We start from the raw sequence: 14435 nt of genomic DNA, 5'->3' as shown, positions 1-14435 counted from the left end.
TATGTGGTGGAGGATGGAAGTGAGAGTGGGATCTTGCTGCTGATTGGTCAGGCTTAGTATGTCTTAGGTTGGTATGTTATTGTACTTGCTGCTGGTTGGTCAGTATATGCGATTCTTCTTAAAGGCCTGCTCAGGTCTGCATAAAAAAACTCCACCGGAGCCCAACAGAACTGCATCTGACCCGAGCCCGACCTGAGTTCTTCCATTTTTTCCCGCGCCCAACCATCAGTTAACTTACCTTCCATTTTTCACTTGTTGCTTATTTGCACAAGCTTAAAATAACTAACAAAACCACCTTCCTAGTCCAAAAATTAAATTAACATTGGAGCTACTTACCTGTGATAGAGCACGTCCAGCCCGGCCCGAACTGAGCCCGAACATCGGACCCAGAATTGCAACCCGACGCAACCCGATCCCAACACATGTTGTCGAGTCCCGTCAGGTTTGGGTCAGGTAGGAGGTCTTTAATTCTTCTTGCTCCTGATTGGTCGGCGAATCTATTCTGTGGTAGATCAGTACATGCTAATGTACTTGCTGTGTGGAGGATCGTCTACATCAGGGAAACAGGCTTAAACAACAAACTCAAGGAACACCGAGCCTGCTTCAAACACAGTGGACTGGATTTAGTTCTCCCCAAGTTGTCAGGGTCCATGGTGGGGAGGTTCCTGAAGATGCCTCCGGAAGAGGGCCGTCACGCACCCTGATGCCGGGAGGGCCTGGCTCAATATTGCCAGCGGTGGAGAGGAGGCCTTGTGGCGGCCCCCTCCCTCGCTGCTTAGTGACGGGACCCCCCTTTGCATATTTAAATAAATTAAAATTAATGAATGAATCACCGCTGCCTGAGTTCCTGTTCCGATCTTCAGCCCAGTGGCCGGCACTCCCGCGCCTTCGAATCCCCATCTGGGGAGACAAGGTGCCACGATGGTGGGGGAGTCTGGGGGGGGGGGGTGCGGAGAAGGTAAGCTTCTCAGTACCGGGGGTGGGGGGGGGGGGGGTAGTGGGGAACAGGGTGAAAGTAACATCATTGGTGTAGGGGATGATGGGTAGGGTTGGAGGTTAAACTTTATGCAGTTTGGGGGAGGGGAAGGTCATACTGTAATGCTAAGTGTTTTGGGGGAAGGGAAAATTAATAATTTTATAGTTATTGGAGAATGGGAGATGGGCAAAATAAATGTATTTAATTTTCTTTATTCCCTTTATCTTTAAATATTTAAATCTGCTGGTAGGGCTAACAGCCCTTTATAAATGGGGTCAGCGCCTGCGCACAGGTAGCTGACGCCATTGCTGGGGACAGACAGCCCACCCCCTCCACAAGATCGGGGGAGGGGGGGGAGCGGCCTGTTCTGTTATTCAAATGAGCCGCTGCACGGAAGATTGCGGTGGCTCCACGACATTCGGCCCGCTGCAGACATTGGCACAGAAGATTCAGCTCAGTCAAGCCAGCATACCAAAGTGAAACCAGCTTTAACATACAACCCTCCACACATTCAAGATCCACCACACAAGAACATTAGCATATACTGACCAATCACTGAACACAATAGCCAACCAATCAGCAGTAAGAACAACATGTGCCAACCTATCACAGACACACTAAGCCTGACCAATCAGCAGCAAGATCCCACCCACACTCCCATCCTCCACCACATATAAATCCAACTCTTCCACAGATTCTGTCTTTTCTCCTGAAGATGGGCAGAGTATGTTGCCCGAAACATCAAGTCTTAACAGTTCTTCTAAGATCTCTTCTTTAAGGAAACAACTGCTCTTTTCATAGAAATTCACATGGTGTAAAACCATAAATCATCTTACTCAAAAGCTACGGAGTTAGCTATTTCTGCTAAGAGAAAGAATACAGCTTGGTGATATTGTGGGAACACTCTCCTTATTGAGGAGATCAAATCAATTCTCAATGTGTTCTTTTACACAGCTAAAACAATGTTAATGGTGTAATGAATTATAATATAAAGTATGTTATTGTAAGTTAGTTACAAGTACCAATTAATTATACTATTTTAATGAAGTAATATTTTGTGCTAATTAGTATGTTACAGTGGTAACAAAAATAAATTAAGTACAATTTTTTTTAAATTTTATTTTTCCCTTCTAACAATTTGGCTTTTCTTTATTCCTCTTTTTCTGGGTGCACAATTAATGCTGATATAGCTCCACAGGCGTAAGCAGGTCTCTGGTATTTCCCAGGTCATTTTAGCCTGGGAGATTATCCAGTGAGTGATGTTCGACTATTCTTAATCCTTTTCACATCAGCCTTCCACAACCACTTCCAAAAACACTGGATTGTAATCATGAGTGGCAACTTCAGGGAATAGTTTCCCTCCTGGGCCCTGGAATGCACACAGTCATTGTTTAGTTTAGTTTAGTTTAGGGATACAGCACTGAAACAGGCCCTTCGGCCCACCGAGTCTGTGCCGACCATCAACCACCCACTTATACTAATCCTACACTAATTCCATATTCCTACCACATCCCCACCTGTCCCTGTATTTCCCTACCTATACTAGGGGCAATTGCTAATGGCCAACTAACCTATCAACCTGCAAGTCTTTGGCATGTGGGAGGAAACTGGCGCACCCGGAGGAAACCCATGCAGACACAGGGAGAACTTGCAAACTCCACACAGACAGTACCCAGAATTGAACCCAGGTCGCTGGAGCTGTGAAGCTGCGGTGCTAACCACTGCGCCACTGGGCCTTATTTCTATTTCAGCTAAGACTGGCTATAACAATGATTAAACTTGGGAAATTCTTGATCTGTGTGGCCAAGTGCCATATTCTACAGTGAATTCACCCACTTGTTGCTACATGACTGTAGCTTTTTTTTCTACAAAGTTCATTAATTCAGGATATAAATTGTAAAGTATACACACCTGTTCCTATTTCTCCCATTTAGCGTGGATTTCATGCTCCCAATCCGCTTCAGCTTGGCAAGATTTTTGTTCCAGACTTCTAATTCTTGAATTCTTTTTTCAAAATTGTCAGTCAACTTGCACAGCTCTTTCACTGCTCCAACATTCTCCATGAAAATCTGTTCCTACAGAAAGGAAACATTCTTCTTCATTTAACAAAAGTACAAATCCAGAAATCTGTACAACAGTAGGAAAGACAAATCAATTTTCTTAAAATTACTAAGTACCTATTAAACATCTTGCAAAAATAGAGATCTGAGCTGCCTTCACTACAATATGTGGACAAAACATATCCTGAAGAGCAACTGTTTCAACTTAAGTCGGTTTTATATTGTGTTTAATGCTTTCTCCACCAGCTCCCTATACATGGATTTGGTGCAATATCAAAGTAAATCTGTTGGATTTGCTAAGGCTAAAAGGCAAGATCATCCATAAAATGAGTCTTTTCAGTTGATGACCTTAGCAAGCCCAGCCATTTACTGGTTGGAGAACACTCTATTCATAGGGAACCAGTAGCAGTAGAGCAAAAGAAGAGGAGCTTTAGAGCAGTTCACAGATAGAATGGTTTGATCCTTAACACAGTGAATTGAGACTTGGTTGAACAATTTAGAACAGGAAAGGGCATATTCCTAGTTAAATGGAGGGTACAGAAATACAAATTTGACGTTAAGGGAGGAACGTGTCTTGGGTGTGAACTTAAGAAAACCAAGTGGCTGGAACAGATATTCTCATTCTTTATTCTGTTCTGGTAAGATAGGTCTTTCAGAGTAAACTGAAAACCATATTTTCATGTTACAGCTATGAAACCAAGTCTGAAACCCATAAATAATTTCCACTTCAGAAATTGGAGACATAATTAAACACATACTTACAGCCTTCACAATAAGCATTTAAACAAAAAAGTTATAAAAATAATGATTCAGATGTGAAAGGTGCTTTATAAATCTACATTCATTTGTTCTTTATTAGACATGTGTAAGCATTGTAGAATGCAATCCTAGCTTTTACTTCACTGGAAATCCCAAGAGTTAGAATGGCTTCTCACTTATGAAATGCAAATTAGAGTTCCAGTCAGTGCCATGTGTAACTTATTTTGAAGATCTTTGATAGGCCAGGGTATAATCAAACAATTTTGATAACTAACATGCCTTTGGTAGTTTTTTTTTAAAGCATTATACTCTACGAGAACCTCAACTTTGATTCAAATGCTGAAATTTTCAATGCCAAAGAGTCTATAGATTGAAGCCTGGGGCAATAGACAATATTTTTGCATAGTTCAGATCATAAATTAGTCACTAATATTAGAAATACTAAATTCCATTACTCTGTCAACCATGAGGAAATTCTCAATTTTATCGCCATTGGTATAGGTCACATCCCCAACCTCCCTTACAGCTGATGGCAGGATTTCCTTCACTTCCTGTGCAATTATACCTGTTTAAAACAAAAGATTATTGGACATAATGCTTACAGTAAATAATTAAGCACAGCAATATGTAAATCTTAGCAATATTTTTAAGCCATTATTAAGCATTATTTTAATAAGATTGCATAAGTCAATTAAAAATGTTTAAACAGATATTGATTCAATTGTCTAATATTTTATAATCTAATCTTAAAAGGTGGTCATGCATAAAGGAAATCCAGTTGATATAATGGTCACTGAAACAGCAAATACCAGTAATATCACTTCTTCATTGGCATACTTTTAGCAATTGAGAACTAACTTCCACTACATGACCAAATTTCATACTGATGGTATCACTCCCCTTTACATATCAAAATAAAAACTCAAATTTCATTTAAATAAAATGCCAGTATAAAAAAATCAATAAAGTCACAAAACACAAGTACAACCCTATCAGCACATCCTTCATGTACTTACCTAGTTTTCCCTTAAATGCAACTATGATATTCGCCTCAACCACTCCATGTGGTAGTTTTCCACACTCTCACCAATCTCTGAATAAAGTGTCTTCTGAATTTTTATTGGATTTATTAGTGACTAACATTTATGATCCTAGTTTTGGACTCCCACGCAAAATTGGTGGCATTTTTATTTAGCAAAAGCAAAAAAAAAATGCATGCTGCATAATAGTTTTCTCCCAAATCATTTTAATTACTATGTTCAAGGACAACAAAAAAATAAAATAAATGGGCAACGCCCCATGCTGCAGATGAATGGTCATAATTTGGCACCAACTAAAATCTATATATAGAAACAATTTCATCTTTCCTGACCCATCAATCTGTCATTAATAGTCTCTGGCTTCCACCTATGCTGTGTTTTTCCATGAGGGACTAAAAGGAACAGCATCAAATGGGAAGTGTCACACATAACACTAGCACAAAGAGTAATCATTGTTACTATTCCACTGAACAATAGACAAACGCAAATAAGTATAAAAGCCCAGAGATATCAACCAAGAATACAGCATGATGATGAATGGTCTCCAGTTAACCTATGTAAAATATGTAGAGACAAGAGCTCAGCAAAGAGATGAAGCATCATTCCAGCTATATATGAATATGAATGCACTTAGCAAGAAAATTAGTGTTATCATAACATCAAATAAGAATTAACTAAATTGGATCATAACTCAAAACCATGACAAAATATAAAACTTCTAATACAGAGAAACCAACAGACCATTCAACATATCTCATTTTTAGGAACAGGACTTGGTCATTCAGCCCTCTAGCCTGTTCCACCATTCAATGAATTTATGATCATCATACATCCAGCACAACACACTTTATGGCATGTTAATTATGCAACGATTAGAACTGTAGAGATAGTACACAAGCAATTTTGGGGTCTGCTCTACTCACTATTTAAAGGCTCATCACACCAGTACCTGTCTGTTTTCACCTATACTGCAGGATGCTATGAAGATTCAGCTTTTAAATGCTACCATCATACTAAATTAACATTTTCATAAAAGCATAACATATGCCATTGAATATTTTCAGAATGGTTAATTAAACTTGAGCTGCAATACCAGTTTCACGGGAGCGATCTACTCCCATTTCTGTTGCAAAGTCAGGCTTGTAGTCATACTCAACTAGCCTCATTTGTGTTATCCGTTTTAGTTGTTCAGTAGTATCAACCTGCAAGATAAAAAGAATACTTCCAATAGATTATATTTGTATATTTTGTAGAAAACTATCTGCCAAGTTTGTCCATGCCAGCATTGGCAGAAGTGATTGCAAGGTCTGTATCACGGAATTTTGAACACCACTCGATCTGAATATTTCCTTTTACTTTGAGGCCGTCTGTCCCGTTAAGTTGCTGCAGGTGTACAAGTGCTGCAGAAACAGTCACTTCTCCCTCATCGCTGTGGCAAGCACTCTCAAGCACAGAACGTGAATGCCATCAGACACCTGCCAACAAATATAGATGATGCTGACCCCAAAGACTTCACTGAGGTAGATGGGAGGGGAGAGAAAGGGGATTTTACTGTTGCGAATCATGCTGGAGAGGAAAATCTCAGTCGCTTGGTACACTTGATACATGTGTCATAAATACTCACCTCATGGATATTCTGTTTAGCTCGTCTGTCAGATGGATGCATGACCGTTCCCATTACCTTTACATTGCCACACACAACCAATGCCTCATCTGGAGTATCTGTGTTGATCCCCACTTGGCCATGACAGACAATTGTGTTCGGAGTATGCCCTCGTTGCCATGTTACTTCTCGGTCATTCTCAAACTGACTAGGATTTGAGGCCTGAAAGAAGTCAAGGTGCAAATGGTAACTTAAAATACCTAACTAGTTGTTTAGATATTTTATGTTGAATTGAGTAAACAAAGTAATAATTTTATATAACTTTTAATAGCAGATAATCAGTCTTCATGTGAACTGTGTGTCTCTGCAGAAGTTGGTACACTTAAAATGGACTTTACAGTGTTCTTGTGTAACTGACATCAAAATAGCTGGCTATTTCACAAAACAAAAGTCAGTAAACTTTTGTTTACTAGCATGTTATTTATATGTAATATATTGATAAGTTTATCTTATAATATTAATACCAAACTCATATGAAGTAGCAAGTACACAAGAAATGTGCACCATAAAATCTAATGTCAAGACCATAACTGTCCTTTCTATTGAAGTGAACAGTAACATTTGAAGATAAGACTTTATAATATGCAAAAGTGATTTCCTTCCCCTGTTTCAAACAATAAAGAAGGCATATGGTGTGTTAGCTTTTATTAGTCGGGGGATCGAGTTTCGGAGCCACGAGGTCATGCTGCAGCTGTACAAAACTCTGGTGAGACCGCACCTGGAGTATTGCGTGCAGTTCTGGTCACCGCATTATAGGAAGGATGTGGAAGCTATGGAAAGGGTGCAGAGGAGATTTACTAGGATGTTGCCTGGTATGGAGGGAAGGTCTTACGAGGAAAGGCTGAGGGACTTGAGGTTGTTTTCGTTGGAGAGAAGGAGGAGGAGAGGTGACTTAATAGAGACATATAAGATAATCAGAGGGTTGGATAGGGTGGATAGTGAGAGTCTTTTTCCTCGGATGGTGATGGCAAACACGAGGGGACATAGCTTTAAGTTGAGGGGTGATAGATATAGGACAGATGTCAGAGGTAGTTTCTTTACTCAGAGAGTAGTAGGGGCGTGGAACGCCCTGCCTGCAACAGTAGTAGACTCGCCAATTTTAAGGGCATTTAAGTGGTCATTGGATAGACATATGGATGAAAATGGAATAGTGTAGGTCAGATGGTTTCACAGGTCGGCGCAACATCGAGGGCCGAAGGGCCTGTACTGCGCTGTAATGTTCTAATTCTAATTCTAATTCTAATTCTAAGAAAAGAAATCCAGGATAATAATATCACAGAGTGTTGTGTTGGACTTAATTATCTGCTGCTGTCGGCCATGACATGCCACCAACAGAAATACCATCATTTAAAAGAACACACTTTATGTGTGTTCAAATAATGTGATAGATGGATTGAAATGATGTTGGAAAATCTTGAAATTATTGTTCAATGTTATTTCATTATGTTTCTGCCTTGTGTTACACATAAACTCTGTGATCCTCTTAAGTTTTAGCTATGTTAATAATTTAAAATATATTTAAAACTGTTTTTCATGAATGCAGCTGAAATTCAACATACTTACCCGCACAATTATTTTTTCAGATGCGTGAGCAGCTAATAAATAATTCTGGTTTTGGCTGACAGCATACAGGCCAACTACAAGCATAAAGTATCTAAAGAAAGGAGATAGTCCTATTAGAGCAACCTCCGTTTGTTATTAAGCACTGATCATTTTGATGAGTTAAGATGAATACATTTTTAAAAAAATCACAGGGCTGAATTTTACGAGTGCGCGCACTTCATGGCAGCGCACGCTAAAAGCGGCAAGCATCCCATGCGGATGTGCCGTCCCGGAGCCCGGGGCACATTTAAATAGAGAGAGTGGCGTGGCCACTCCCGATGACATAAGGGGGCAGCCGCTGCGTCCCCAGCAACGGCATCCACGCCACCACGCTGGCACTGGCGCCATTTTTAAAGGGCTTGAAGCCCTTCAGTAGCATTTTAAAATTTAAAGGTCCCAATATCCGGGATGTAACAATAAAATGTCATTTCAAACATAAATCACTTCTCCCACCGCCACCCCCCACCCCTCCATGGGTAGATTACACATTTAATTGCACTCTTCCCCATAATATTCCGAACATTCCCCCCCCAACATTTGTTCCCTTTGACCCTCAACCCCTTCCCACCATCCCATTAGCCAGTAAAGATTGTTTATCCTGCTCCTCCACCCCTCCCACCCTGAAAATTCTATTCCTCCCCCGTCCCCACCAGGTTCTCGGCTCGGAATTCCGTATGGCGTTCCGAAGATGCGCGGAGTATGAACAGTGGCTGTAAAATCGGTGTGGGACAGCCGCCGCCTCCAGGTAAGTTCATTTACATCTCTTTATAGTCAATTTGAATATTAAGATGACGGGCCCGCCACCAGGCGACGAGTGAGCTGCACAGAGGTTCTCTGCCACCGGTAATATGTGGTGGGCCCTTCTCGACGTCGTGGGTTGTAGCAGGCCTCTCCCCGCTGTATTTTAACGGCTCCCGTGACAAGGCGTCGAGGGGCCGGTAAAACTCAGCCCATGATATTGAAAGAACAAAAGTTGTGATAAAAACAAAACATACTGGATGCACACCGCAGGTTTGTCAGCATCTGAAAAAAAGATGAGTTAATATTTTGTGTGGATCCTTCTTCAAGTTTGTGATTCATATAGGGTGTGAAATAACATATCCATGCAGTACCCAGTTTGTGACAACTTTCTACATATTGTGTTATATATGGATCACAGTATACCTTTGATCAGGATTAGGTTTTCCTTTTTTCCTCATGTTGTTTGCTGTTGTTTCACCAAAGTGCAATCTTCCTAAAGTGATTTTTGTAGTTTGGTCTCCTGGTAAATCAACCCTTTAATAAGAAAAACATTGAATTCACTACAAATCATAATAGACTCTAAAATGTGAGGTAATTGACAGGCATTTCACCTAAAATACTACTTTAAAAATCACAATGTAGACTGGCAGCATCAAATCTACCCAGATAGTAACCTGTTTACACTAGACTGGTGCATGTGCAGAGCTCCTCTCTCAGCAGTCATGTTTAAAATGTTTAAATAATGCTGAACTCTTCAAACATTTTTGCATGGCACTGCAGCCAGGGTCTTTCCAAAATCAGTGCATGTCCTAACCCCAGAATTACACTGCTACTCCAGGACCAATGTGAAGTGAAGGCTTCTTTGTACCAATGCTGAAACTGTAGTTTCAACATTTTCTTACATTTATTGGTTACATACACAGACCTACTGTGGAGATCCAAAATGAAATAATTTCCTGTAATTCATGTATTCCTTCAATATTAGTGATACTCAACAGCATAAAATTACTATATTGATATCAACACGTGAATTAACTTTTGTTTGAAATGCTAAGCATGGTGATGTGACGCTGGTTTCAATGTACCTATTTCTACTTCTTACCACTGTGTGTATCTGTATCTCACTGATTTTCTTCCATCCCATCATTGCATTTATTTGCAGCTTTTTTTGAGGTGAGTTTTTATGGAAAATGATTCACACTTTAAATGGTGGTTGGGAAACAACTGGGAGACTACTATAAAAGTAGTGTAAAAGGAGATCATCGAGTCTGCTAAAACTCTCAGTACTGAAACTCTGAGGATAAAAACATCAGTAATGAGAAATACGACTGACGTCACGGAAGCAAGAGCAGAACCAGAATACACCTGAGACCTTATAGAGAATAGTACCAACATAAAAAGGAACAAACTAAGCACACAGAGAAGTAAAGTTAAGAATGTTCAAAAGGAATAGAGTGTGCTAGAAATGCACAAAAAGTATCAATTCTGAAGAAGGGTTTCTACCTAAAGAGTTAACTTGTTCCTTTCTCTCTTCAGTTGTTGATGTACAGTGTACTTCCAGCATTTTCTGTTTATGGATCCAGTTTATCATCTTCTTCCAAAAGTAGTTGAATTAAACAGGACAGTCTGACACAGCCAATTACAATATTAAAGTTGTAATACAGGATAAGCGTTGTAAATAATGTATGCTGGAAATATTCATTCTAGTTCCAATGATGACAAGCAGATCAAAGGTGTGTTCTGAGCAGCACAAATATTATTTGCATATGTGAAATTCTTCAACTCTGCTATTTTTTAAACCAGAGTCACACTTTGATGACAATGGAAAATTCAAACTGTAAAACGCAATCAGCAATCTACTGTTAATTTTATCCGATTCTTAAGCAGAATTCAGTGATGTACTAATATAATTTCAGTAGCAAAATTATGGTGCAACTCTGCTGACCCTGTAATCTGCAAACCTAAACTGTCTTCCAAATAAGTTGTCTGACACCAAAGGAGGGCTTTGCTGGGTCTACTTAACTAGCATAACTTATAACCCCTCAGCAATGTAAATTGGTCTGTGCACCTAAATGCTGTGTGCACAGACATAGGGCTGACTTTTATGGGCCTCCTAGGGATGGGAATGGAGGTGGGAGGGCCCATAAAATTGCTCGGGAATGCAGGGGTGGGTGGAGTGCCCGTTGCCTTCCCGATGCCTTCCAATTTAGACCGGACCAGAGAAGGCCGAGGACAGCCTTCCCACCCCAGGCCAATTGAGGCTCTTAAGTGGCAAATGTAATGGAAGGCGGAGGGGCTCACCGCCAGGGGGAGACGCCACCAGGTAAAACCTGGCAGCCTCCTCGCAGGGTCTGGGGGTGGTGGCAGTGGTGGGGGGAGTGCGGGGGAAGTCCCTCCACTGGAGGCAATCCAGGGGCACCGGTGACAATGGCCAACCCCCGGGAAGACCTCACCCCCCAATCTCACTAACATCACCCCTCCCCACCTTATTGATCAAGGATTCTCTGCGCCATAGGAGCCACCATAGGCTCTGCAAGCCCCATAGCACCTTCGTTCACCTGTTGTGCAGCATCATGCATCTGCAACATCTTTGCATCCACCATAACTGGCAGCAGCAGACTGAGCCATTGTCCATGTTACTGCATCCGTGGAGACACACATGAGTAATACTGGCATTGCAATGATCTTATTCCATACATTGGCAGTTCTGAAAGACCGATGGTGTAATGGGAGGAAACACGATCGGTACATGCTGGCAGACTTCATTTACACAATCAAAGCAACACACGTTAGTGAAGAAGATTTAGAGATTGAACTTTTCACAGCGTTGTGTCACCCTTGCAGACTCATTTGTGTCACGGTGGTTTTTGGAAATGCTTATGGGTGTCCCTTCACGGTGCCACTTCTGCGCTAGCAGCCTGACTGGAGGAAGGCTGATCAGATTGCCCTTTGGCTGTGGATGACTTTGGCAGTCATATTCTGTGTGCATGAGGCTGGCTGGGGGAAATGATCGTTCATCCTCTTCCAGCATTGGACACTTGGACGCCAGATGGCCCCATGGCTGCTTACCTGCTTTGTCACCTCCAGCCAGACTGCCTTGGTCAGGCAGGAGGGCCTCTTCTTACCATTGCTGGGGAAAAGGACCTCCTGCCTTGCCCACACAGCCTGGAGAAGAGTGAACAGGGACACATCACCTTGGCACAGACCTGAAAGTTAACTCTGCTGCTCTCTCAGATGCTGCCAGACCTGCTGAGTTTCTCCAGTACTTTCTGGTTTGCTGGCAGATTGCCAGCATCCCCACTCTTCAATACTGAGGCAAGTATTTATTTGGCAGCTGTCAGGAAGCAGGTGCTAGGACACTTTGAATCGGGCCCCAGCACCTGCTACACAGCTAAGCCAATGTCCATCACGCAGCCGGATGTCCCGCCTCCTGCTACATAATATGAGGGGACGGTGCATTGCTGTGATGATAATGAGCCACCACGCTTAATATAGCGGGGGCTCAGCGAAGGGTGATCCGCATGGGCAGACCGCCATCTTTAAAGCGCGCCGCCGTTCGTAAAATTCAACCCCATAAGAGGTAACTATGGAAAATTTCCCCTGCCTCAGTCAGGGGTTTAAAGGTCAATTGTTGCACTGCTGCTGCTGCCTGGCTGGCATCAGCAACTCACTATGGAGCAGGCACTGAAACTGTACATTTCAGTTATTACTGGCAAAATATATTGGATTTTGCAGTCAGAGACTAATTAATGGCATTTTCCCCACAGACATTCTAAGGGGTTTTGTACTGGAAGTTTCAGCAATTAGAAATCCAAAATAGCACTCTCTACAAGGGATCTGTGTGAACAGCTTAAGTAAAGGTGTGTCTCCTTAACTAATCAGATTGAAGAATCATTACTGAGAGATGCAAAGTCTGACAAGGAAGTGTAATTTAGCATATTTAATTTAAAGCAAATCATGTACAGAAAGTGACAGAGGGGAAAAATTGAGATAAAAGATACAGAAAGAATAAGTTATTTAAATCTAAAATCTCCAGCAAAAATTAAAATGTGAAGGAATGAGACTCCACACTTGTCAAAGTTAATTTTCAAGGCCAGAGAAGTTGTTTTGTAATTAAGACTTAACACACTTAAAAATTTACTTACACTTGAATGGACAAGACCTAACCTTTTCTGCTCAGTTTAGTGGGTACCTAGTGGGTAAGTACCACAACTTCTTGCTCTCATGTATCCCAATGCCATGTCTCTCAATGAGATACCAGGAGGAACAGGGCAACTAAGACAGCGGGCTGAATTATACCAGCCCTCTAACGTCGGGGGTCATAGCGGGGGTCTTTCCTGGAGAGGCCTGCCACGACCCCCGATGCTGGGAAGGCCCCGCCGCATTTTACCGGCAGCAACAAGGCCTTGGTGCAGCCCCCCTGCTGCTCGGAGGCATATTCATATAAATATGCTAACCATATTACAATTAATGATTAAACACTTACCTGGTAGTGACGGCCATCCCACGCCACTGGCTGCAACTCCCACGCCCTCGAATCTCCATTCGGAGATCCGAGGCATGACACTGGTGGGGGGGGGGCGGTGGCGGAGGAGGGAAATTTGCAGGGTAGGGTCGGGGGAGGGGGAGGGGAAACCAATCCGATTAGTTGTGGGGATGGTGGAAAGGGGTTGAGGGACAAAGGTGCTGAAGTTGCGGGTTGAAAGTTTAGCACACTAAAAAGTGGTTTTCTGGGGGATAAGTCATTTTATTTATTGAGAACTCAGTGGTTGGGAGGTGACGGGAGAGGGGATTCAAAGTTTAAATAAAATGTTATTTGCAACTTTCGTACACCTGTCCCTTTAAACTTTTAAATTTACCTGGAGGGCTTGAAGCCCTTTAAAAATGGTGCCAGCGCATGCCCGGTGGTGCGGACGCCATTGCCAGGGATGGAGCAGCTGCCCCCTCTACATCATCAGGGTCGGCCATTCTGCCCCCTCCATTAAAATGAGCCCCTGCACGAAATATTGGGGGGGCTCAGTGGCGCACAAGTCGTACGTGTGCAGCGCCTTCTTTCAAGTTGCAAGCTTATAAAATTCAGCCCAGCATCTTTAACTGCACGTGCGGTTGCCAGAAGTTGCAGTCTGATTTACTCTTTAAAAACGGTGAGTGCTGATAGCCACTGTTTCTACTGTAAGCCAGATTTCCTCAGAAGGTATCTTGCACCGATCTTAAAAAATATATAATTTTAGATGGCCTCCATATCAGTCATTTTACCTGATTGGTTTAAACGGTTTCTTGCTCCGGTCTGATTGAGATTGTTCAATGGTGATCACCTGATTCGTGGCCTCAACCTGTGTGTAAAGATAGAGTTTAAATACTGTAATATACTTTGAATCAAAGTGAAAGAAAATATTACACAGTTAGTAAACACAGGAAAACATGGCTGGAAAAAAAGCAAAAAGTATTTCAGGAGTAAACACAGGGTTCAAAGAAGGATTGGCCCACAAAAAAATGCCAATGAGGAAGTCGTGTCTGAAGATAGCGAATTTGCTGAAGTGCTTTTTGTTATTTTCAGTGTTCACAAAAAAATTGCTGAGAAAAATGCTAGAATT

General features: G+C 41.9%; 1 protein-coding gene across 1 annotated transcript in view; it reads right to left on the bottom strand.

The window, feature by feature from the left end:
* The window catches only part of LOC137379815 (myelin regulatory factor-like protein), a 97172-nt gene that overhangs the window by 47200 nt on the left and 35537 nt on the right, over positions 1 to 14435 (bottom strand). The window contains exons 8-14 of the mRNA XM_068051194.1: positions 14098 to 14174; positions 9265 to 9375; positions 8062 to 8152; positions 6460 to 6660; positions 5929 to 6037; positions 4251 to 4360; positions 2888 to 3051 (exon numbers count right to left, since the gene is read on the bottom strand). Of these exons, the coding sequence (XP_067907295.1) occupies positions 2888 to 3051; positions 4251 to 4360; positions 5929 to 6037; positions 6460 to 6660; positions 8062 to 8152; positions 9265 to 9375; positions 14098 to 14174 (863 nt within the window). The remainder of the gene's footprint in view (positions 1 to 2887; positions 3052 to 4250; positions 4361 to 5928; positions 6038 to 6459; positions 6661 to 8061; positions 8153 to 9264; positions 9376 to 14097; positions 14175 to 14435) is intronic.

Source organism: Heterodontus francisci, chromosome 18, assembly GCF_036365525.1.
Source record: "Heterodontus francisci isolate sHetFra1 chromosome 18, sHetFra1.hap1, whole genome shotgun sequence".
Classification (NCBI taxonomy): Eukaryota; Metazoa; Chordata; class Chondrichthyes; order Heterodontiformes; family Heterodontidae; genus Heterodontus; species Heterodontus francisci.
Note: the sequence above shows the minus strand (reverse complement) of the source record. Positions and strands in the feature narration are given on the sequence as shown.